The 25,523-nt window shown below is 40.4% G+C and overlaps 5 protein-coding genes across 7 annotated transcripts; all 5 read left to right on the forward strand.

The window, feature by feature from the left end:
• Window positions 1–58: 58 nt before the first annotated feature.
• hsc70 (heat shock cognate 70) lies at window positions 59–4,626 on the forward strand. Its single transcript, XM_026184547.2, has 9 exons — window positions 59–226; window positions 1,362–1,566; window positions 1,727–1,932; window positions 2,247–2,399; window positions 2,472–3,027; window positions 3,147–3,349; window positions 3,471–3,669; window positions 3,781–4,013; window positions 4,205–4,626. Exons 2-9 carry the CDS (start codon window positions 1,362–1,364, stop codon window positions 4,397–4,399), a joined length of 1,950 nt encoding a protein of 649 aa, XP_026040332.2. The 5' UTR covers window positions 59–226; the 3' UTR covers window positions 4,400–4,626.
• Window positions 4,627–5,065: 439 nt separating this feature from the next.
• Window positions 5,066–6,941, forward strand: LOC113032784 (chymotrypsin-like protease CTRL-1). The gene is made up of 7 exons (XM_026185891.2): window positions 5,066–5,203; window positions 5,468–5,571; window positions 5,698–5,777; window positions 5,858–5,939; window positions 6,039–6,219; window positions 6,420–6,550; window positions 6,746–6,941. Exons 1-7 carry the CDS (start codon window positions 5,068–5,070, stop codon window positions 6,905–6,907), a joined length of 876 nt encoding a protein of 291 aa, XP_026041676.2. The 5' UTR covers window positions 5,066–5,067; the 3' UTR covers window positions 6,908–6,941.
• A 144-nt stretch (window positions 6,942–7,085) lies between these two features.
• Window positions 7,086–11,611, forward strand: LOC113032783 (C3a anaphylatoxin chemotactic receptor-like). Of its 3 annotated transcripts, none has more exons than XR_013912101.1 (3): window positions 7,086–7,528; window positions 7,838–11,351; window positions 11,441–11,611. XR_013912101.1 is itself a non-coding variant. In XM_026185890.2 (2 exons), exons 1-2 carry the CDS (start codon window positions 7,519–7,521, stop codon window positions 8,887–8,889), a joined length of 1,062 nt encoding a protein of 353 aa, XP_026041675.2. In that variant the 5' UTR covers window positions 7,086–7,518; the 3' UTR covers window positions 8,890–11,611. The 3 variants fall into 3 exon arrangements, 1 of the variants encoding a protein (XP_026041675.2); XR_013912102.1 differs by having other exon boundaries at window positions 7,838–11,342; XM_026185890.2 differs by having other exon boundaries at window positions 7,838–11,611.
• A 3,795-nt stretch (window positions 11,612–15,406) lies between these two features.
• On the forward strand, window positions 15,407–18,050 carry LOC113032476 (C3a anaphylatoxin chemotactic receptor-like). The gene is made up of 2 exons (XM_026185416.2): window positions 15,407–15,542; window positions 16,233–18,050. Exons 1-2 carry the CDS (start codon window positions 15,533–15,535, stop codon window positions 17,279–17,281), a joined length of 1,059 nt encoding a protein of 352 aa, XP_026041201.2. The 5' UTR covers window positions 15,407–15,532; the 3' UTR covers window positions 17,282–18,050.
• Window positions 18,051–19,740: 1,690 nt separating this feature from the next.
• LOC113032656 (formyl peptide receptor 2-like) lies at window positions 19,741–22,136 on the forward strand. Its single transcript, XM_080308634.1, has 2 exons — window positions 19,741–19,832; window positions 20,225–22,136. The coding sequence occupies exons 1-2, from the start codon at window positions 19,823–19,825 to the stop codon at window positions 21,295–21,297; spliced, it is 1,083 nt and encodes a 360-aa protein (XP_080164760.1). The 5' UTR covers window positions 19,741–19,822; the 3' UTR covers window positions 21,298–22,136.
• The last annotated feature ends 3,387 nt before the right edge of the window (window positions 22,137–25,523 follow it).

Genomic DNA, 25,523 nt, shown 5'->3' on the forward strand with positions numbered 1-25,523 from the left:
AGAAGACGTGGATCGAGAACTTTCCTCAATGGGATCACCTGACACCCTCTCTCCTTGCACAGTGCTCTTTATACACTGGGGAACTGACACTCGTCCTCTTAGTCTGCCTGCCAGAAGAGGGGAAAGGAGTGCTGGAGAGAAGCTCAGACGGCTGTGTTGGGTGTTGAGCGAAAAAAAAGCATTTTAATTCTGTAAACTGTCAAGCGCTGAAAATTCAACAGCAAAGGTAACAAGAATAAAAAGCATAAATTGCTTTCTGGCCTTGCTTCATAGTCTGTCTTGCTTACTGCTTTCAACGTCTAACTGGCAGAAGTCAAATTCACAAGCAAGTGAGGCTTGCATGGTTCTTTTCAAACAATCGCATGACAAAATAAATCTAATTCTCTATGAAGAAAAGTGCTCACGTTTCTCAAATTTCCACAAAGGTCATGGGTGGTTTCTGTGTGGGTGGTTAATTTCCATGTAAAAACAGTCTTGCAACAAGTTTCAGATGTTGGTACAGTGCTGCCACAACAGTTTGTCAGCATTTTCTGCTCTGTGTTACCCAACTGGATAACAAGTGATAATTCAATAATAAGTTCTGTTTGCAACATATCTGGAGCCTTGGAGGAACAATGATTGACATATTTGCAGAAAGAAAACAGGAGATGAGCCAAGAAACGTTATGCTCTGTGATTTAGTGTAATAATCAACTGGGTGTTTGTGATTTTCACAGCTCCTAAAAGGGTCTTGCTCCCTTAGTTTGGCAATTAATTCAAAACACGACTCCAAGAACTGTGATAATAAGAGGACTACTTTGCTAATCCTTCTGAATGTCAATGCTGTCCATTTCTTTTTTCACATCATTAGTTTTAAAAGGAACCAGGCCAGGTTTGAGTCTCTGATTAACTGATCCCTGAAGATTTTTTGTCACAGTCCATTCATTACTATGCAGACATGAGGATACTCTATATAATAAGTGAAAGCTATTTAGAGCCAGCTGTCGGAAAATAGATACACCGGTCACTACTGCAGGATTAGTGTAGCACATTTAAAAGCTTGAGTAAGACACTCTAGTATTATGTTGCCAAGGCAGAAGAGCAGTAGTATATGTTTCAAGTGTCAGCTGGTCATTTAAGTCACTGTGGTACTGTGACAGCACACCACCGCAAACCGGACCTCACGTGGTAGTGGTGTCTGGGCTTATGTAACAGCACCAGGTTCACCTTTCTAGATGCTTACAGTAACATTTTAAATAACATTTTCACACAGAAAATGTTAGAACTATAAAAATACAAACAGATAATAATCCTTGGCTCAATAATGATGAGTATGTGCAAAAATGTGGGATTGCAGTACTACGTTTCTCTTCTGTGTCACAGATGTCTAAAGGACCAGCAGTGGGTATTGATCTAGGCACCACATATTCCTGTGTGGGAATCTTCCAGCATGGCAAAGTGGAGATCATTGCTAATGACCAAGGAAACAGGACGACACCCAGTTATGTGGCTTTCACAGACACAGAGAGACTTATTGGAGATGCCGCCAAGAACCAGGTGGCTATGAACCCAACCAACACTGTATTTGGTAAGAACTCCAATACCCAACCGACAAATCGGTTGAAGCAGTGATCAAATAAAAGTATTCTTTGTGTCCTCACTTTATAACCACGTAAATATTGTCGATACACTCCAAACTGAACATTACATTAACCAATTCGAATTTTTTCCATTAAATCTATTTCCAGATGCAAAGCGTCTGATTGGTCGTAAGTTTGACGATCTCGTGGTACAATCTGATATGAAGCACTGGCCCTTCAAAGTCATTAATGAGTCATCCAAACCTAAAGTGGAGGTTGAATATAAGGGTGAGATCAAAACCTTCTACGCAGAGGAGATATCCTCGATGGTCCTCACCAAAATGAAGGAGATTTCTGAAGCATATCTTGGCAAGGTAGATAAAAGTGAATGGATAACAGGATCGTTGAAATTAGGTGGAAAAGTTGGGTTTTATGCAGGAAAAAAACCCTGCAACTATCAGCAAACTAAACTGGCTAATCTTTCTAAATATGAATACTTCTTGAAAATATAATAGCACTGAAGTTTAATGACTTTGACATGAAGCAGGTTCCCCAGGTTATCTAGTGTCTGTGGTGTCTGTATAGTAAATTATAGTTAGATAAAGTGGTTCCTTACAGTTTTCATGTTTGCAGTTTCAGATCTAAAAAAAAGAAGCAATATTAACTTAGTGTCTTATTCTCTTTACAGCCTGTGACCAATGCAGTCATCACAGTTCCAGCTTACTTCAACGATTCCCAGCGTCAAGCCACCAAAGATGCTGGGGCCATCTCTGGCCTTAATGTACTGCGCATCATCAATGAGCCTACTGCTGCAGCTATTGCTTATGGACTGGACAAGAAGGTAAGCTAATTTTAAAATGTTCAGCTTTTGCTATTTTGGCTTCCTCTTTGTAATTCTCTCCTCTCAATTTAGGTTGGTGGGGAGCGCAATGTGCTTATCTTTGACCTCGGAGGTGGTACTTTTGATGTGTCAATCTTGACTATTGAGGACGGTATCTTTGAGGTGAAGGCCACTGCTGGTGACACACACTTGGGCGGTGAGGACTTTGACAACCGCATGGTGAACCATTTCACAGCTGAGTTTAAACGCAAGTTCAAAAAAGACATCATCAACAACAAGCGAGCCGTGCGTCGCCTCCGCACAGCCTGTGAACGCGCCAAGCGTACCCTTTCCAGCAGCACCCAGGCCAGCATCGAGATCGACTCGCTCTATGAAGGTACAGATTTCTACACTTCCATCACCAGGGCCCGTTTCGAAGAACTCAATGCAGACCTGTTCCGTGGAACCCTCGAGCCTGTGGAGAAGTCCCTGAGGGATGCCAAGATGGACAAGACACAGATCCATGATATTGTCCTGGTGGGCGGCTCCACACGTATCCCTAAGATTCAAAAGCTGCTCCAAGACTTTTTTAATGGTCGTGACCTCAATAAGAGCATTAACCCTGATGAGGCTGTCGCCTATGGTGCAGGTGGGTCTCTGCAGCATTTATCACTATATATTTGGCTATATTATTGGCACTATGGCTCAATAAAACAGAGCTGCTGACTGAAACCATAATCAGTTTAACTTTGTGGAAAATCTCCACAGCTGTACAGGCCGCCATCTTGGCTGGGGATAAGTCTGAGAATGTACAGGACCTACTCCTGCTGGATGTCACACCCCTTTCCCTGGGAATCGAGACAGCTGGAGGAGTAATGACTGTCCTTATCAAGAGAAACACCACCATCCCCACTAAGCAAACCCAGACCTTTACCACCTATTCAGACAACCAGCCCGGTGTGCTCATTCAGGTACATCAGGGTTAAAGTTGTGTAACTGTTTAACCCTTATGCCCAGCTGCATTCTAGGTACTTGTGTACACTAAAACCTGACTCTGATACATTAAGCTACAATATGAATAATTGTTTTCAGGTGTATGAAGGTGAGAGAGCCATGACTAAGGACAATAACATCCTTGGGAAGTTTGAACTGACTGGTATTCCACCTGCTCCAAGAGGGGTTCCTCAGATTGAGGTGACCTTTGACATTGATGCAAATGGCATTCTCAATGTGTCTGCAGTGGACAAAAGCACTGGAAAGGAGAACAAAATAACTATCACCAATGACAAAGGTACAATTATGAAAAAATACATACTAATTCATATATCCAGCAGCAAATTTATTATGAAAAAATCAAATCCTATACATGAATGCAGGGGAAAAAAATTTAATTCTGTCACAGGCCGGTTGAGCAAAGAAGACATTGAGCGCATGGTGCAGGAAGCAGAGCAGTTCAGGGCTGAGGATGAAGTCCAGAGGGAGAAAGTGACAGCCAAGAATTCCCTTGAATCTCTCGCCTTTAACATGAAGAGCACCGTAGAGGATGAGAAACTCCAAGACAAGATCAGCCCAGAGGACAAGAAGACTATTGTGGACAAGTGCAACGAAGTCATTGCATGGCTGGACAGAAACCAGGTAAAAAGCCATGCCTTAAAAGTAGACCGAGGTTCCTCTTTATCTAAAATTGTGAAAGCAGTGAGCATTACATTGTATCAAAGTTATGAATCAATATCCTTTTTCCTTTTCCTGTCATATGCTTCCTGTCAACTCCTGACCCACAAAGCCTTCTGTCATAGTAGAGTATATTTGCTCTTTTCTTTCCCCAGATGGCAGAGAAGGAGGAGTATGATCACCAGCAGAAGGAACTGGAGAAGGTGTGCAACCCTATCATCTCTAAACTATATCAAGGGGGCATGCCAGGAGCAATGCCAGGAGGAATGCCAGGAGGAATGCCCGGTGGCTTCCCTGGCGGTGCAGGAGGTGGCTCCTCTTCTGGCCCAACTATCGAGGAAGTTGACTGAACTCAGTGTTTTTTACTATTTGCCAATAGATATTCACCTTACCTAGTACACATCTGATAAATATCTAGTCAAGTTTATAACAAATGTTTTGCAATATCTAAGCACACATCACATTCAATATCCAGATGCATATTTAGATAGTTTAAAAGTCACACCTTTGTATCAATGCTTTTTTATGCAAAAAATCAATAAATATCAACAGTAAAATTCTGATTTGAAAACTTTAACGTGTGTATCTTCTCATTTGTGAAACTAAGGTATGCACAGAGACACTCAACTTGCAGCTGTAGAAAAGTGCAGATAAAACTGGTTCCTGTAAACGAACCACATGTAATCTGATCAGTATCTTTTTCCTGCCTATTAACAAGAAATATTTACAAGAAATATTGCCACAATGAAAGAAGGTCGATGTTAAAAAGAGGTGAGATGTTGACTGTAAATGTGTGAGTTTGAAAGATAAGATGCAAGCAAGAGCATGTACCTTGGAACATCTTGATCAAAGGTCAATGAAAGGTTTTTCCTGTCTATTACATGACAACTTGGTGCTTTTGCCTTTTAGCAAAATGAATTTAGAATTCAGCAAAAACTGAGTTTATCACCAGATGCCATTTTCCCATACTGTGGGCACATGAAAGGGGGGATTGTGGGTGGGGCATGAAGACCTACACATGCAGTTCAGGGTCAAGCGTATTGGATGTGCATATAAAAGCAAGTGTGCCCCACATCTGAAACTCGGGAATCACGACCGAAACACAAACATGTTCTTGATCATCAGTTGCTTTGCTCTTGTGGCCTCTGCATTGGGTGAGTGATTTGTGATTTCATGACAAAGAAATTTGCTACCACACTCTGAGATCTGTGGTGGTAGTTGTGGATTTTACTCTTGCTGTTTGACTAGCTGCACAAAAGTAAACACTTTACACACTGGTCAGCTGTGTGCGAAAATGGGAAACACAGTTAAGCATTTTGTGCACCACCAAAAAAGACAAGTACAAAAATACATACAGAATTAACTCTGACACTTTTTGTCAAATAACTTTGAGCTTTTTTTATGTCACTGGGTCTCAGGGTGTGGAGTGCCTGCTATCAAGCCCCAAGTGAGTGGATACAACAAGATTGTGAACGGGGAAAATGCTGTGTCTGGCTCCTGGCCTTGGCAGGTTTCGCTTCAGGTAGTTTCAGTTATTTACTACTCACAAACAATGTGGTTTTGCTACAGTCACAATTTACAACAACTTATTTCATTTTAAATTAAAATGTAGAAGTTTGTTACAGATATTTTTTTTTCTTTATTGCAGGATAGCACTGGATTCCACTTCTGTGGAGCTTCACTGATCAACCAGTACTGGGTTGTCACTGCTGCTCACTGCGGTGTGAAGTAAGTCACTTGAGTGCTGTAGCAACACAATAAGTCTTCCAACACTTTGATCATCCACCTGATTTATTTCTTTTTTTTAGTCCATCACACCACCGTGTGATCCTGGGAGAACATGATCGGCAGTACAATAGCGAGCCAATTCAGGTCATGTACATTTCTAGGGTGAGCTATAACACAACACAAATGAAAGTTGTCTTCATCAAAGCCCTTGTCTGAATCGTATTATATTTGTGTGTGGTTTATCCTCACCTCTTCATCTAGGCCATCACTCACCCCTACTACAACTCCCAGAACTTTAACAATGACATCACTCTTCTGAGGCTGTCCTCCCCAGCACAGTATACTTCCCGTGTGTCACCTGTGTGCCTGATGTCCTCCACCAGCAGCATCCCCTCTGGAACCAAATGTGTCACCACTGGATGGGGCCGGACTGGAGTAACATGTGAGTTTTTTTCCAACGGGTAAATTGAGATAATCATCTCACAATACACTGGTGTAAAAAACTTAGTTTACAAAAAGGTAATGCAGATAAATAAATGAATAATATACACTGCTGCATAGTTCCTGGAGAAAAATGTGAAAGACTTTGTTTGCAATTAGACTAATTCTTTTTATTCCTATCCTTTTTTTTGTTTTTCTCAGCAAGCCCTCGCTTCCTCCAGCAGACCGCCCTGCCTCTGATCAGCCCTGATCAGTGCAAGAGCTACTGGGGTTACAACAGAATCACTGATGCCATGATCTGTGCTGGTGCTTCTGGAGTGTCTTCCTGTCAGGTAACAACCACTTCAAAATGATTATGACAATGATCAGAAATACTCTTAGAAGGTCAAATTTTAGGGGGTAGCTCAGAATTTTCAGAAAATGCAGAAATTAAATGCATCACTGCTGAATAATATCAAGAGCATGATAAAAATATAATATTTTCTTTTATATCAACAAAGTAAAAACATCCCCTTTGTCTACTTTAGGGTGACTCTGGTGGCCCTCTGGTCTGTGAGAGCAGTGGTGTATGGTACCTCACTGGTATTGTGTCCTGGGGAACCTCTAACTGCAATGTCTACACCCCTGCTGTGTATTCTCGTGTGTCCTACCTGCGCAGCTGGGTCGACCAAACAATTGCTAATAACTGAAGCTTAAGAAAAAAATAAATAAATCAGCAAAACACACATGTGTAGGCTTCCCTTTAATATACTGCTAGCAAAATAAATAAGAGCACACCACGTTTCCCATCTTTCCATCAATGATTACAATATTATCGGTAAATGAATAACAATCGCACTAGTATTTTACTAGTTATTACTATTACAACTGACATTTGATGTTAGCAAATCCCACAATACTGATGTTTGGTGAATTTGTGACAAACAGAACAATAGATTTCTAAAACAGCTACTGTTGGTTTGTTGTTTTTCATGCCCATCTGATAAGCCAGAGAGTGAGGGTGATTGGGTAGGATAGTGAAAGTGGTTACTAAAGACTGCATAGCAGAACTAAAATGTTGGAAACCACACACTATAACAAGACAGACCTTGTACAGTATTACACATGTAAGGCGTCTCCCCCTTTTGAAGCATAATTACAAAAGTGTTGCAGCATTAGCATATTCTGGGGTGTTGCTGGTTTTCTATCAGCTCATTTCTGCGTGCGTTGCTTCATTTGCTACCGCGTAAACTAAAAGGGAAGAGTAATCAAAGACTTCTAGAAGAGGCAGTAAAGACAGAATCTCTCAGCTAAAAGAAACATGGGGACTGGTAAGATACTTACATGCCTGTTGTCAGTTCTCACTAAAACAGAAATTTAGTTAAAGCTGTGCACATGTTAAGTTACACAAACTGAAACGCATGATCTTGTGATATGGTGCATAGATCATGTGCCAATACTTTAATATACATATATAAAATCTGCAAAGCACTTATTTTGTGTGTGCGTGTATATATTATATTATATTATATTATATTATATTATATTATATTATATTATATTATATTATATTATATTATATTATATTATATTATATTATATTATATTATGTGTTAAAATAATAATACAATACTTCACAGGTCAATCTACACTGGAATCAGCTTCGACATACATACAAAGAGCCGCCATTATCATGTACTGCTTGATATTTATAGTTGGAACTCTGGGCAACGCTCTGGTTATCTACGTGACTGGATTCAAAATGAAGAAAACTGTAAACTCAATTTGGTTTCTTAACTTGGCCATAGCTGACTTCCTTTTCACAGCCTTCCTGATATTCTCAGTCATTTCTCTCTCTCAGAGTCACCAGTGGCCTTTTGGACAATTCGTGTGCAAGCTCAACAGCTTTGTGAGTTTAGTCAACATGTTTGCCAGCATCTTTACTCTGACAGCTATAAGTTTGGATCGTTGTTTGTCCATCTGGGTGGTGGTGTGGGCACAGAACAAACGCACAGTCTGCAAAGCTCGGCTCATATGTGCTGGTATCTGGGTGACTGCTGCGATCTGCAGCACTCCTTATGCCACTTTTCGCACCGTGTTAGGAGATAATGGGACATATTACTGTGGTTATTCTATGACACATGAACAAAAATGGAGTCTCCACATTTTTCGCTTTCTTATGGGCTTTGTGATCCCATTCCTGGTAATAGTCATCTCTTATGTGGCCATAGGGATCCGTGCAATGCGCATGCAGAGAACAAGGAGAAGGAGATCTCGCAGAATCATTTTCTCCATCATTTTTGCATTCTTCATCTGCTGGTTACCCTTCCATGTTTTTAACTTTATAGAATTAAAGGCTGTGAATAACCCAGACCTCAGGAACATTGTTAGAATCATGGGTCCTCTGACTGTGAGTCTGGCTTTTCTGAACAGCTGCCTGAACCCCATCCTCTATGTTTTCATGTGTGAAGAATTCACGAAGAAGCTTCGGCAGTCCATATGTTTTGTACTTGAGAGTGCTCTGGCAGAGGACCACGTGTCATTTATCGTCACTCACTCCATGTCATCAACATTTTCAAGGATTTCCCGAAAGTCAGACGCTGCCACGACTTTAGAGAAGCTCAACCCAGCTGCTTTTGAATCCTGCACAGAAAGCAAAGTAGTCATCACTGAAAAGACACTTAGCACTTAATAAGATCTCACCAATAGATGATGAAATAAATCAATAATGCAAGATGTTCATCTCATCTCTTTGAAACATACAGTATAATGTTGGTACCCTGGCTCTTATTATTATGGGTGTCCTATAAGTCTGTTGGGGTAAGGCACAATATAATTATGCATGAAACCATAATCCAATCAAATCAGTTGGATTAAGTTCTTGATTAATCAATTAATGTAACATATAAAACAAGTTTTTTAAAAAGAAAATAAGACTTCTATACTGTGGTTTTGAAGGTCTTGGATTTCTATCATTTGAATGTCAAAATTTTTACATCATTTTTATATTTGTATATATATATCTACATTTTATTGCTCCAGCTTCTTTAACCATGTAAATCACTATCAACATCTATAAAACTGTGACAAGTGACTGAACAGTGATTGAGTTTTTTGCATTTTTCTTTTGTCTGGTAAAGAAAAACATGATAAAAGGGTGCATTTGACTGACAAACCTTACTTGCGCCCTGGCAACCGCTGTTTTATCTTACAGGATATCATGGTGCTGTATACTTCTTGCATTTGCAAAATGGAACACATTGCGTAAATCAAAGTACACCACAAGCCACAAAAACATCACTTTTAAAACAAAACAACGATGAAAACAGGTCCCAAAAATGACCAACATTAATATTATTTGTAAGCTATTAAACCATGAAGTGTGGTACATGAACCTGAGATTTAAACAGCATCTATCTTATCTTGCTGCACAGATGTGCTGTGCTTGCTTCTTTTTTCTTGTGTTTTTTTTTATTATCAGAACAACACCTGCTTCACTATTCATGCTAAAACTAAAAATGGAACTCAGTAGCAATAAAAACATTGTTACATTTTTTTCTTACCACAATGTTGCTGAAAAACATTTTGCAATATCGCTAAACGCAAAACTACAATCCTACAATGGCGACTGTATGATTTACATTATTAGATTCAAAAACTGTAAAATTATACAATATTTATCTGTCCCTTTAGCACATTAAACTCAGTCATTGTTAAAATTCCAATAAATCCAATATTGCTCAAGAAAAACAATTCCACAAATGCTACATTCACACCCAGTTTTCCATTCTCCAGTGTGAAAATGTTAGAAGAAGGACAAGCAGTGTATTCAGAGTTGGCTTACAAGCTCAACCCTGACAACCCATCCTTTTGAACACATTGTCCCAAAACTGGTCATCTGTGATCACTCCCTTTGTCAAGCTGTTTAGAAATGAAACATGTGTATATAAAAACTCGAAATGCCAAAGACTGCAATTGTCTTTGTCTAATGTTTCTTTAATTCTATATAAGCAAGTTAACGGGTGGCATTCATGGAGGATCTGAAGTGTCAGTAAAATTAGATTTTGGAAAGCCAACAACCTAGACTCATCAGCCACTTTATTGGGCACGCCTGTTAATCTGGCTAAGGATTCAATATGCACTGAGACACACAGAACTGCAATACCAAGCAAACACCATCTCCATAGACACAGTGGCCATGGAAACAAAACAACACCATATAGAAGGCTTCTGTGCAAATGTGAGTAAATGCTGACTGGGCCTTTGTCTTTATAGGAAATAATGTTACAGGAATTTGATGACATATATATATATATATATATATATATATATATATATATATATAGAGAGAGAGAGAGAGAGAGAGAGAGAGAGAGAGAGACATGTATTCAGTTTTGTACCACTGGCGCACTATGACAAGCAGACAAATTCCTCATTTGGGTAAAACCTTGGTGATAAATGTAATTTTGTTTGTGATTGCGATTCTGGCGAGCTACTTCATCAGGCCAGGTCTCTGCAGGCTATTGTGTCTAAAGTATCTGAAGCTTCACAAGCTCTAATGCTGCTTTTGGTACATCTTCACTGTATGATTTCTGTATAAACTTTTGTATAACCTGCTTAAGATGAAGCAAGTATGTGTCAGCATGAGCTTGTGAAAACTGCTTAGCTAGGCCTAACAATGTTTCACTATGTTATCTGTTAACTGTTTTGCTCAGAAGGATGAAGTGCACGGCCAGCGCCAGGTGGTGGCCTGGGAAAGGATAGTGGGAGTCTTGTTTGTGCAGCAACAGCCCAGGCTGGACAAAAGACTGTTGTAACTGAAACGATATACAGTTTGTGGGATGTTATAAACATACTTGTCCCGAGGTTAGAATGCTCATTACTATGAACCTGTCATGTTTGGGAGTGTGTATGTGTATTCTCCTGCGCAGTAATAAATAGTTTGTGTCATGGTCCCCGTGTCTGCCCGGCCGGCTTGACAAGGCCACATGTGTTTTTGTGTACGTTCTCCTCTTGCCTCCCCACCAGGGCGGAGCTCACTGCGGGCTCCCGCCCTCGGCGTACACACCTGTGTCTCATCAGGCACCAATTACAGGTTGGACACTTAAGGCCGGGACGCAGACAGTCTCATCGCTGGATGATTGTGTGAGACACGTTAGTGAATCTCAGCTTTGTCATCTCTAGCTCTGTGAAGTTTGTCTGTGATTTCTGCGTTAGCGTAACCCACCTTTTTCTGTGCACAGTTTCCCCGGAGCCGTGACCAACCCGACGTGTGAACCTTTGTGAAGAGAGGAGCAAGAGTGAACGTGATTCCCTTCCCGGACTTTCCTTTATGACCCTGGACCACCGCTATTCCCTCACTCTATATATCTGTACCTGGTGACTTTGTAAATAAACATTGTTTCTTGCATTGACCTCTGCTCTGTGCCTGAGTCCTACTACAGTCCGTGACAGTTTGATCACAGCTCTTTCAGTGTTGCAGACTTTATTTACAAAATTCCACGACAAAAGACAACAAGGAAAAGCACAAATACTAAAAATGAATGCAGACACATTTGCAACTGTGGTATTGGAGCTGTCCTGTTGGGATCTATGTGTAGCTGGTCAGTAAGTTCAGTATTTGTTACCTCTTTGTCACCCACTCATTTTCTGGATTGGATTTGTACTCAGACATGCACAGATGATCTTGAGAAGTTTGTGTTAACTATTGAGAAAATGAAATTGTGGGCCTTTTAAAGAATCTCCAGGAAAAATCTGTAAATAAAAGATTAATCTTATTGTGAAAATAAAATATTTCATATGAGTCATTTAGTACCTCCCACGTTAATTTGACCAATATAATGTGACAGCCTTCTATCCACCAAGACAGGTTTTATGACCTTTAATAATGCTTGCACATCCAATCTGTCGGCGTAGGTTGAGATCTAGTGACTGTGGAGGCCATTTGAGTACAGTGAACTCATGTTAAACTAGTTCAAGAAACTACAGCAATCCTCCAGTAGTCTGTGGAATGTAAACAATGCTCGGTTGGTACTTAGTGTATTTAAGTGTGCAAAAAAATGGGTGGATCCATTCTGTCATAATATTTACACCAAATTCTGATCCTATAACAGAGACTGAGGCTCATCAGACCTGGCAAAGCTTTTTGGCTTCTGAGTGGCCAGAGGATTATCATGAAGGCTTTACACAGGAACTGTTTTTTATGTTGTTGAGGTGCAGAGAGTAAACGTGCTGCTGGGAACGTTATCCATCTCCATCTTGGTGATTCCGAACCACATAATGAAAACTCACGTTACGTTTTTTCAGATGATTCTCTGTAAATCCTAAAGATGGCTGTGTGGGAAAATTACTGTAGAATATGCAGCAGTTTCTGCAGTAGTTTCTGAAAAACTCAGGTTAGTTTTTAATTCTACCAAAGTGCACTATTTAGATTGAGAAAAGTTCATATAATTATTTAGCCTTGTTGTGCAAACAAGCCTGCATAACTTAATAAATATATAACTTGAAAAATAACAAACCTAAAAAGGAACACTAGGTACGAGATACATGAGGACCTGTGATACGGTGATACTTTTGGTAAACAACCATTTGACTAACGTGTGTCTCACCTGCTCTTGTTCCATCTCTGTTCCTCTCTCTCCCTCTTTGTGCTGACAATCATCAAATCTACAGTTGAAACCAGATATTTACACACTCTTCAGATAAAAACAGATATACTTTTTTAATTGTAATATCAAATCAGACTAAATGTTTCTTTTTTTTAGATTGATAAATATAAAAACATATTTGTTAACTTTAAGAGTAAAGAGAGAAACTATCTGTATTTCTTAATTGTAAATGGCACCAAATTGTATTCAAAATTGAGCCACACTTATGGAGCTCCACGATTCTTTTCCTGGTGTTTTGGTTGACATCTCTTGATTTTCCCATTTCAAAGAAACAGGCTCTGTGTTTTGCCTTATATGCATTGTTACGGATTCAAATATTGGGGATGGATACAAGAGGAAAAACCAAAATAACAACACTGGTCCGGCCGGGTTGAGTCAAACGATGATTTTAATGATCACACGCGTGGGAGATGGACACCGTACGCAGACAGCATCAGATCTCACCTCAAAAACCACATCACAATAGTTTTATGAAATCAGGGTATTAGAACGCCCCCTCATGCGTAAGACAGGTACAATACAATCAATGTTGACAGTTATTTGACACAGCAAAGGAACATTCTCTCCATCCCGAGGACAGGCACTGACTCCCGCTTATCTCCTGGAGCCAACCGTCCCCTATGGAGACACAACATTGCAGCTACAAGGATTTCCAGGTTTGTTAAGGTGATCAGTGTGTAATACTCTGAAGCAAGTATGTAATATTGTTTAATCAACTGCCACTACTTAAAACATAACAAAAGATATAACTGAATATAAGATCACAAAGAATAACATGATATCAGTGTTGTGTAAGCGCATGCGGCCTTCCATGCTCGAAGCCTCTCCCCTCCATAGATCAGCCAGACATCGCGCTGACTGTAGCTTTTAACCCTTATTAACTTGAGCACAACTCTATAATGAGCAACAAACTGCAATATGTATGAGATGATCATGGTTACACCTGCAATGAAAGATCATATGATTATTCTGCCACCTGTAAATAGAAGATTAACCTGAGGTTATAACAATCATTGTAATATAAATGTTAATGTTGTCATGATCCTGGGCCATATTGGCCCAGCATTCTTAGTTTTCTTGTATTTTTGTATTTTGTTCCTTATTTATGCCGTGGTTCCTAGGTTCTGTTAAGATGTTCCTTATTTGATTACCCCCTGTGTGCCCCTCTGTGTATCTGTGAGTCCTCGTTTCTCCTTGTGTTTCATTCAATGTTTTCCCCAGCTCGTTATGTCTGTGCTCTCTCCTCCTGTCTGAACCTCTCTTCCTGTTTTACTTTGACGGTCTCTCGTCAGTATGCGTCATGTTGTGTTCACTCCTGCCCTGTCTCGTTATGATTATCTGTGTCAGCTGTGTTCCCCATGTGCTCCCACTTCCCTCATGTCTCCCTCAGTTCAGTGTCGCGTTGTCAATGTCTCCTCCCCGGACCTGTGTGTCTTTCTGTGTTCCCTCGGTTTTCTGTTAGCATTCCCAATTTAGTTCTGTTTCTTTGTGAAGCCTGCAATAAAGCAGTGATTTTGAGTTCAGCTTTTTGTCTCCGTGAGTTTTGCGTTTGGGTCCTCTTCTGCCTCCACACAGCCAGATCATGACAAATGTAATGTCAAAAGCTTCAATAAATGTTTAATGCAAAGCTGGTTATATGATTCTGATGTACTAATAATGCCGATACTAAAATAACAGAAAAAACACCCCCTTTTTATCCCACAGCATCCACAGCTGTGCCACCAATTTACTCACATGGACTCTACTAACCTATCAGAAGCTTCTTCAGCTCAGAATGGAATCGTCTGGAGTTTCTTATTAATTAACAATAAATTTAGTGTATATGTACTCCTAAATTTGATGAAAGTGATAAAAAAATAGACAGCTCTGTCTCTCTTTATTCTGACAATTAACTAATTCAAAAGATATTTCAATATTTATTTATCTAAAACAAAATAAGTTTACTTATGTTGTACAGTAAAAAAAAATGTTCTTGTGTTTTCCATAAAGTGTATGTAAATATCTGGTTTCAACTGTGAATATACTGCTGTGTATTGAAATTCCTCTTGTTTTGAGGTATATACTTGTTCAGGTATATACTGAACAACATACAAAGCATAATATATAAAATACTACCAGAGTTTTTTCTTTGAAAGAAGCCCCTTATGTCCATTCTTGTATATCAGTGCATTACTGAATCCGATTTATTTAGCCGTGGAGAGTAACAACTGAAAATATGAAATAGACACACATGTAAGCTAAGACTCTCTAAAGAAACAGCATTGTTGTTGTTCGGCTTTTCATTTCGCCATTTGTTAATTCACTTGAAGAGCAAGTAACGTAATATGGGTCAAGTGATCAGTTTGATATCGATCTTTTGTGATACACCGTCATATTTACATTATTTGTACAGTACGAATGATTTGCTTTGGTACCTGGTCGAACTTCAGTTCTCCTCTGTCTGCCTGGCTCCGTTTCTCCAACAGCGCACTCGCAGGCAGCCGTTTTTGCTGAATTAGCATGTTCTAGAGTGTTCCTGTTTTCTTTTCCCAACTCTTTTCTGCATGTGCATACTGCCTCATTTATAGCTGCATAATCTGAGAGGGAGGGTTAAGCAAAGACAGACAGCAAGCAAAAAGAAGATAAAATCCACTTGGAGTAAAGACAGACTCTCTCAGCTAAAGAACCATGGGGACAGGTAAGACAATTTAAACATCTATGAGCATTTCTTTTAAATTGCATTAAGTGAATGTCATTAGGATTTCTTGCTAAAATGATTAATATGAGTATGCCTGCTTGTTATTAGTTCTGATCACAACAGAAATTAAGAAATTAATAAATAAATATGTGAAATTGCACAAGGAATTCTGTGAGTACTTCACATAATGTGGTACTCTATCTTGAGCAACTACTGTAGCCCATGTGCCAGGCCAAAGCACTGTAATATAGAATTATATGCACTTGAAAATTATATATATATATATATATATATATATATATATATATATATATATATATATATATATATATATATATATATATATATATATATATATATATATATATATATATATATATATATATATATATATATAATGTTTTTAACCTGCTAACACAATCAAACCTTTTTTGTTGTTTTGTTTCTTTTTTTTATCTTGTTTTTCTGATATTTTATGTGATTTTTTTATGATAAAAGAAGTATGTATGTCACATATTCTGGATACTATACTAGAAGCTAGTGTTGCACAGAATATGTGTTAGAATCAAGCACTATAACATACAACCATAACAATTACATAGCCATGTACACTTAAGTAAAGAAGCGTTTTTATAAGTTTCAACTAATGTCTGTGATGCATTGCTTTCATGTTTTTTTGTTTCGCAACAGGTCAGTCATCTGGGCTGGAAGCAGCTTCCACACACATACAAACAGCCTCCATTCTCATCTACTGTGTGATATTTATAGTTGGAACTCTGGGCAACGCCCTGGTTATCTACATGACGGGCTTCAAAATGCAGAAAACAGTCAACTCAATTTGGTTTCTCAACCTGGCCATAGCTGACTTCCTCTTCACGGCCTTCCTGATTTTCTCGATCATTTCTCTCTCTCAGAGTCACCAGTGGCCTTTTGGACAATTCGTGTGCAAGCTCAACAACTTTGTCACTTTAGTCAACATGTTTGCCAGCATCTTTACTCTGACAGCTATAAATTTGGATCGTTGTCTGTCCATCTGGGTGGTGGTGTGGGCACAGAACAAACGCACAGTCTGCAAAGCTCGGCTCATATGTGCTGGTATCTGGGTGACTGCTGCGATCTGCAGCACTCCTTATGCCACTTTTCGCACCGTGTTAGGAGATAATGGGACATATTACTGTGGTTATTCTATGACACATGAACAAAAATGGAGTCTCCACATTTTTCGCTTTCTTATGGGCTTTGTGATCCCATTCCTGGTAATAGTCATCTCTTATGTGGCCATAGGGATCTGTGCAATGCGCATGCAGAGAACAAGGAGAAGGAGATCTCACAGAATCATTTTCTCCATCATTTTTGCATTCTTCATCTGCTGGTTACCCTTCCATGTTTTTAACTTTATAGAATTAAAGGCTGTGAATAACCCAGACCTCTGGAACATTGTTAGAATCATGGGTCCTCTGACTGTGAGTCTGGCTTTTCTGAACAGCTGCCTGAACCCCATCCTCTATGTTTTCATGTGTGAAGAATTCACGAAGAAGCTTCGGCAGTCCATATGTTTTGTACTTGAGAGTGCTCTGGCAGAGGACCATGTGTCCAGTCACTGTACGTCATCAACCATTTCAAAAATGTCTCAAAAATTTGATCCTGCTGCAACTTTAAAAATAATTGACCCAGCCATTTATGAAAACATCCCAGTAAGCAACGTGATCATCACTGAGGAGATTCCGGTCTCCGAGTAAAATCAACACACAGCAACAAAATCCAGTGTAACAAAAGGCAATGTAAAAAGGAATTCATTGATTTTTAATCCAAAACTTTCACATCAGATTATAACATAAAGTACATTCATGCACAGAAACACAAAGCACGTGTTTTTGTCTTGTCATATTATTAGACAAGCAAGAAAGAGTCAGAGTAACTGAAAACCCATGTTATTGTGCTGCAGCTTGGAGTTATAGCTATTGAGTTCTTGATTAAAACAAAGGATTAATTCAATTCAATTTTATTTATATAGCGCCAAATCACAACAAAAGTCGCCTCAAGGCGCTTCATAGATACAGAGAAAAACCCAACAATCATATGACCCCCTATGAGCAAGCACTTTGGCAACAGTGGGAAGGAAAAACTCCCTTTTAACAGGAAGAAACCTCCGGCAGAACCAGGCTCAGGGAGGGGCGGCCATCTGCTGCGACCGGTTGGGGTGAGAGAAGGATGACATGAAGTATTACATGAAGCGTTTTTTTTTCTTTCTTTGGAGAGGGGGTTGTTTTTGTTTCTTTTTTTGAACTTTATATTGTTCATAGAAATTGGATTGCCATCATTAAATTTCCTTTGAGAAGTTATATATGTTTCTAAGTAAGCTTTTAATACTCCTGCTCATCAACCAGTTTTTTCTTTATGATCAGAATTCATAATGATGTCAGAAGACACTGAACTTTAATAGAGCATTATGATTTTGTTACACTTGTATATAAAATAAAAGAATAAAAACATTCTGATGAAGTCTGATTCTGAGTCTGATTCTGTTTATCTGGACGTAGCGTTTTCAGTGGGAGAAATGTTTCGTCACTCATCCCATTGTCTTCTTCAGTCTCAGCTGGCTGCAGTTTTCCCCAATCTTTTAAACAGTATATTTGCATAATGACTGAAACCTGCCCACTGAAGGAACAATGGGCTGGGAGGTCAGTTTCTTAATCTTAATTATGCAGATTCTCATGACCATTGATCAACAACCACTGACCAAAACCCACCGATCAAAGGCCATGAACAGTGTTGGGTGTAATGCGTTACTAAGTAACGAGTTACTGTAATTAAATTACTTTTCCACTGAAAAAGTAGAGTAACTAATTACTGTTCATTTTTAGGTATTTTAATTACAGTTACTTACAATGTACTTGTGTTACATTGTAAAATAATTAAACTCGCTGAAATCATTATTTAATTTCAATCATTTGTCTTCTAAATGTAGACGTAAACTCTGCCGCTTTAACATCGCTGTAGTGCAGCTGCACGTCATTTCGCGCCACTTTGCTGCATAGTCGTATTCTAAAGCAGAATATGTAGGACTCGGCTGAAGCGAGTGGCTGTTTTTTGAAATAGAAATATTCCCGTCTCTTCACTTTTCTGAAACAAGCAGACAAGAATATTACAGTAATATGTAAGCTATGTCCTAGGGAGAAAAAAACTATCGGCTGCTGTTAATAGCATGAGTAATCTACTGAAGCGCCTGACACGAGAGCATAGACGAACACTTCTGAGTGATCCTTGTTCATCATCCATGGACAACTCCTGCTAAGCAGGCAAAACCTGATTTTATTTCAGCAGCACAGAAAGCGTCTGAAGGTGATCTTAAAAAAATTATTGCAGTCTATATTGTGGAAGAGATGCTACCGCTGCGTACAGTAGAGTCTCCGTCTTTAAAAAAAAAAAGTATTTATTATTTAAAGAGTTTAATTTCTATTGTTTGCCCGCTCAAGGTTTATAGGGATTTTAAGAAGTATTTAGTTAAATTACTTATTTAGTAATTAAGTTACTTTTCTGACACAGTAATTAGATAAGTCAAACCAGCGTTCCTCCCTGTCCAGGATGAGTACATCCTCATCCTTGAAAGAGTGTCCACTGGCCTGTAGCAGCTTTCTTTTGGCGCCTTCCCAGCTTTGACAAAAGTCCAGCTGGGATAACCACATTTACTCAGGGCCTTCACATCACACGACTGTGTGCGTTAGGGTCCAATCCATACACCGGCCACTCAGCCTTGACAATAAATATAAGACTGAACTCAACAGCATCATTTTTTAACTGAATTTTACTGTTTGTATTGACACTTGTTAACAACATACCAAACATACACTATAATGTTAATTGGTAAATCTATGAACGATTTTTAAATGATCTCTAAAACTATTAGCATATGTGTGTCTTTCATGTCCATCTGATAAGTCAAGTGACTTTTTGTGTAGCAGAAGCACAATGTAGGTAACCACAAATGGGACTCTCTACAGCAAAATATGCAAGAAGGGTACAATAGTTAGCTATAAAATAATACTCTATTAAGACTTGTCATCACAAAAATGTTCATTCAGTTCAGGCAAATGTTGTTGCATTAGTGTGTTCTGAGAAATTACTGTTTTGTTATCTGCTCATTTCTGTATTTGCGTACTGATTCATCTGCAGCTGCAGAAACTGAGAGGGAGGAGAAATCAAAGACAGAGAGCAAGTAGAAGCAGCAACTGATAGAGATCAACTTACAACCACGGCAGACTCTCTCAGCTAAAAAGAGCATGGGGACGGGTAAGTTAATTTAGTCTAGACATATATTACTATTTCTCTTTAAGCAGCAATATGTGAAAGGTTATTTGAGTTCTTGTTAAACTGTTCAAAATGAGCACTCATACCTGGTATTAATTATGTTATTAATCACAAAAGAAACTGAGTTAGATAAATGCAAATATCAACTTGCACACAGAATTCTGTATGTGCATCACAAAAGTAGAAGCTAGTATTGCATAGAACATGTGTTGGAGCCAACTATGAAAATGCATAGCTGTATTTTGTTAATTAAAAATTACTTAATTTGTATAATTTGGCAACAAATGTAATGAAATCCTCTTATTTTATCTGTTCATATAATATATTGTGGAAACATGATTTGTTTAATAAAACATTTTCTCTTTTGCTTTCAGATAACATCACTTTCAATGCAACTCAGTCACCTGAACAAGATGCAGCTTTCACACACATACAAACAGCCTCCATTGTCATCTACTGTGTGATATTTATAGCTGGAACTCTGGGCAATGGCCTTGTTATCTATGTGGCGGGATTCAAAATGCAGAAAACAGTCGACTCGGTTTGGTTTCTCAACCTGGCCATAGCTGACTTCCTCTTCACGGCCTTCCTTATTTTCTCGATCATTTCTCTCTCTCAGAGTCACCGATGGCCTTTTGGAACATTCATGTGCAAGCTCAACACCTTTGTGAGTGTAGTCAACATGTTTGTCAGCATCTTTACTCTGACAGCCATGAGTTTGGATCGTTGTCTGTGTATCTGTGTGGTGGTGTGGGCACACAACAAACGCACAGTCAGCAAAGCTCAGGTCATATCAGCTGGGATCTGGGTGATCGCTGGCGTCTTCAGCACTCCTTATGCCACTTTTCGCACTGCATCAGTGGGGAACGGAGGGGAAAGTTCCTGTGGTTATTCTGCAACAATCAAAGAACACAAATTGACTCTCTGCATTTTTCGCTTTGTTATGGGCTTTGTGATCCCATTCCTGATAATAATGATCTCTTATGTGTCCATTGGTATCCGTGCAATGCGCATGCCGAGAACAAGGAGACGCAGATCTTGCCGGGTCATTTTCTCCATCATTTTTGCATTCTTCATCTGTTGGTTGCCTTTCCACATTTTCAATTTCATAGAATTGAAGTTAGAGCTCCAGGGGATTGTTAGAATGTATGGTCCTCTGACTGTGAGTCTGGCTTTTCTGAACAGCTGCTTGAACCCCATCCTTTATGTTTTCATGTGTGAAGAATTCCAGAAGAAATTTCGACAGTCCATTTGTTTTGTACTTGAGAGTGCACTGGCAGAAGACCATTTGTTATTTCTGTCCACCCGCTCCATGTCATCAACCTTTTCAAAAGCTTCCCAAAAATCAGACACTGCTGCCAGTTTAGATCAGATCGACCCAGCCATTTATGAAAACATCCCAGAAAGCACAGTAATCATCACTGAGGGGATTCCTAGAACTGAATAAGAGTGCCCCACCAGACAATGAATTTTGAAATGAATCATTGTTTTTTGTTTTACAAATTTACGCTCATGCACAGACATACACAATATTTCCAAAAGTGTTTGCTTGTCTGCCTTCACATGTATATGAACTTGAATGAAATCCCATTCTAATGTATAGTGTTTAAGATGATGTCAGCCCACCCTTCAACTCATTGAGATGTTTAGGAATGTGTTTACCATTCTTCCAGAAGACCACTTGTGAGATTAGACAGCGATGTTGGATGAGAAGGCCTGACTCGCAGTCTCGGCTCTAATTCATCGCAAAGATGTTCTATTGAGGTCAGGAACCTGTGCAGGCCAGTCCAGTTCTTCAACACCAAACCCGTTCATCCATGTTTTTATGGACACAGTGCTTTGTGCATTCTTGCACAGTCATATTGGAACAGGCAGGGGCCATCCCCAAATTGTTTCAAAAAATTTGGGAGGATTAAATATTCATTACAGTTCCTTTCACTTGGCACAATGCAGTCAGAAAATTACCATTCTCCTGGCAACAACCAAACCCAGACTTATCCATCAGATTTCCAGACTGAGAAGTGTGTTTCATAACTCCAGAGAACCATCAAACAAACTCCAGGGAGTTTCTTTTTTTTTCTTTCATGCTGTCAATTTCCATGATTTGAAATACCATTATGACATTTCATTTTAAATTACTTTCACTTTTTTGTATGTATGTTTCTAACCATGTTTAAACAATATGCATCATACTCTTACACGAGAGCTGTGTCTTTTTATTGATCATTAAGATTTTTTTGATCAACCTGTTAATAAAAACATGCTGATGTTGTCTGCATGACAAAACTGGCTTACACTCTGCATACTCTTCTTTTATTTCACTGGATATTTATAAGGCTGTATACTTTATGTCACAGTGTAGTATTGAACACACTATGCAAATTTAAAAATAAAAGGAATCCTTATATATATATATATATATATATATATATATATATATATACGTGAAGTACCCTCAGAAGGTCTGCTAGATGATGTTAATGCAGCACTACGGACAATACCTACAACCACGATTACCGACACTAACAAGCTGATCTACAATACGGCAGCAGTGATCAGTGAGATGCTTGGCTACAAGTTGAACAGCGACAAGGGGCAGTACCCTCCATGGAGAAGGAGGCTAGAGGGCAAGATCAAAGTAGCACGGAGGGAGGTTAGCCAACTAACGGAGTTGCAGAAAGGTGCGACAAAGAAGGTGCATAAGAAATACAGCAAGCTGTCCATACCTGAGGCCTTGGAAACTGCCAAGCAAAGACTCACAGCCTTGGCCAGCCGCTTGAGGAGGTACACCAGAGAGATAGAAGGCAGGAGAATAAACCAGCTGTTCTCCACAGAACCAGCAAAGGTGTACTCTCAGTGGCAAGGGAACAATAAGAGAACAGCACTACCAAGGCTGGAGATGGAGCAATACTGGAAGAGCATATGGGAGAAGGACGCAACCCATAACGGCAATGCTCAGTGGCTGGAGGATCTGAGGGCAGACCACAGCGACCTCCCTGAACAGGGTCCAGTAACCATCACAGTGGCAGATATCCAAGAAAGGGTCTCCAGTATGAAGAGTTGGACAGCACCAGGGCCCGACATGGTTCACGCCTACTGGCTGAAGAAGCTGACTGCACTCCACGAGCGTCTGGCAGCACAAATGAACCAGCTGCTAGTTAACGAGAGACACCCGGAATGGCTAACTGAAGGCCGGACGGTCCTGATCCCCAAGGACCCCAAGAAGGGACCGGTCCCCTCCAACTACCGACCAATAACCTGCCTCAGTACTACATGGAAGCTCCTGTCAGGCATCATATCGGCTAAGATGAACAGGCACATGGGTCAATACATGAGCGGGACACAGAAAGGAATTGGCAAGAATACCAGAGGCGCAAAACACCAGCTACTGGTAGACAGAACAATCAGCCGAGACTGCAAGACCAGACTGACCAACCTGTGCACTGCCTGGATTGATTACAAGAAGGCCTATGACTCAATGCCCCACAGCTGGATACTGGAATGCCTAGAATTGTACAAGATCAATGGGACCCTAAGAGCCTTCATCAGGAACTCAATGGGGATGTGGCGTACAACACTAGAGGCCAACTCCAAGCCCATAGCACAAGTCACCATCAAGTGCGGGATCTACCAAGGAGATGCTCTGTCCCCACTGCTGTTCTGCATAGGCCTGAACCCCCTCAGTGAGATCATTAACAAGACTGGCTACGGATACCGACTACGGAACGGAGCAGTTGTCAGCCACCTCCTGTACATGGATGACATCAAGCTGTATGCCAAGAGTGAACGAGACATCGATTCACTGATCCACACTACCAGGCTATACAGCAATGACATTGGAATGTCGTTCGGACTGGAGAAGTGTAGCCGGATGGTAACAAAGAGAGGGAAGGTAGTCAGAACTGAGGGGATTGAACTACCAGAAGGCAACATTGCAGACATAGAGGACAGTTACAAGTACTTGGGGATCCCGCAGGCGAATGGGAACCATGAAGAGGCCGCTAGAAAAGCTGCAACCACCAAGTACCTGCAGAGGGTCAGGCAAGTCCTGAGGAGTCAGCTGAATGGTAAGAACAAGATCCGGGCCATCAACACGTACGCCCTGCCCGTGATCAGGTACCCTGCTGGGGTAATAGGCTGGCCAAAGGAGGAGATAGAAGCCACTGACATAAAGACAAGAAAGCTCCTTACCATGCATGGAGGGTTTCACCCCAAGTCCAGCACCCTGAGACTGTACGCTAAGCGGAAGGAAGGGGGCCGGGGACTGGTGAGTGTCAGCACCACAGTCCAGGATGAGACAAGGAACATCCAAGAATACATTGGGAAGATGGCCCCAACTGACCGAGTGCTCAGTGAATACCTCAGGCAGCAGAAACCCAAGAAAGAGGAGGGAGACGAGGAACCATCATGGAAGGACAGGCCCCTGCACGGTATGTACCACCGGCAGATAGAGGAGGTGGCTGATATCCAGAAATCCTACCAGTGGCTGGACAAAGCTGGACTGAAAGACAGCACAGAGGCACTAATCATGGCAGCACAAGAACAAGCTCTGAGCACAAGATCCATAGAGGCTGGGGTCTATCACACCAGGCAAGACCCCAGGTGCAGGCTGTGTAAAGATGCCCCAGAGACAATCCAGCACATAACAGCAGGGTGCAAGATGCTAGCAGGCAAGGCATACATGGAACGCCATAACCAAGTGGCCGGCATAGTGTACAGGAACATCTGTGCCGAGTATAACCTGGAAGTCCCGAGGTCAAAATGGGAGATGCCCCCAAGGGTGGTGGAGAATGACCGAGCTAAGATCCTGTGGGACTTCCAGATACAGACGGACAAAATGGTGGTGGCTAACCAACCGGACATAGTGGTGGTAGACAAACAGAAGAAGACGGCCGTAGTGATCGATGTAGCGGTTCCGAATGACAGCAATATCAGGAAGAAGGAACACGAGAAGCTGGAGAAATACCAAGGGCTCAGAGAAGAGCTCGAGAGGATGTGGAGGGTGAAGGTAATGGTGGTCCCCGTGGTAATCGGAGCACTAGGTGCGGTGACTCCCAAGCTAGGCGAGTGGCTCCAGCAGATCCCGGGAACAACATCGGAGATCTCTGTCCAGAAGAGCGCAGTCCTGGGAACAGCTAAGATACTGCGCAGGACCCTCAAGCTCCCAGGCCCCTGGTAGAGGACCCGAGCTTGAAGGATAAACCGCCCGCAGGGGCGTGCTGGGTGTTTTGTTTTTTTTTGTTATATAAATCCTTTAAAATTATAACCAACAGATTAACACATTAGATTTTTGTAGGCTATTAAACTATGAAATACAGTCAAAGAACTGGAGATAGCCTCCGCTTATTATAGGTTTGTTATTGCACGGATGAGCTGTGCCCTTCTCAATTAGGACTTGTGGTTGTTGCAAAATCAAAATGGTATTGCCTCACTATTCATTCTGAGACTAAAAATAAAATTAAGTCAAGAATTATTTTTTTTAAAAATGGCTACTAAACACATTCTTCTTACACAAGGATAGATGTAGAACTGCAAAGCAAAAAATAAATACCGTAATAGGTATGATGGCTCCGGCCTTGTTATTGATTGGTGGGCATGTTTTTGTTTACTATTTTAATTTCCTCATTAACAGCTCCTCCCATCCACTGAAAGAAAACCTGTTTAGTATACGGT

The sequence above is a fragment of the Astatotilapia calliptera genome, chromosome 11 (genome assembly GCF_964374335.1).
Source record: "Astatotilapia calliptera chromosome 11, fAstCal68.1, whole genome shotgun sequence".
Classification (NCBI taxonomy): Eukaryota; Metazoa; Chordata; class Actinopteri; order Cichliformes; family Cichlidae; genus Astatotilapia; species Astatotilapia calliptera.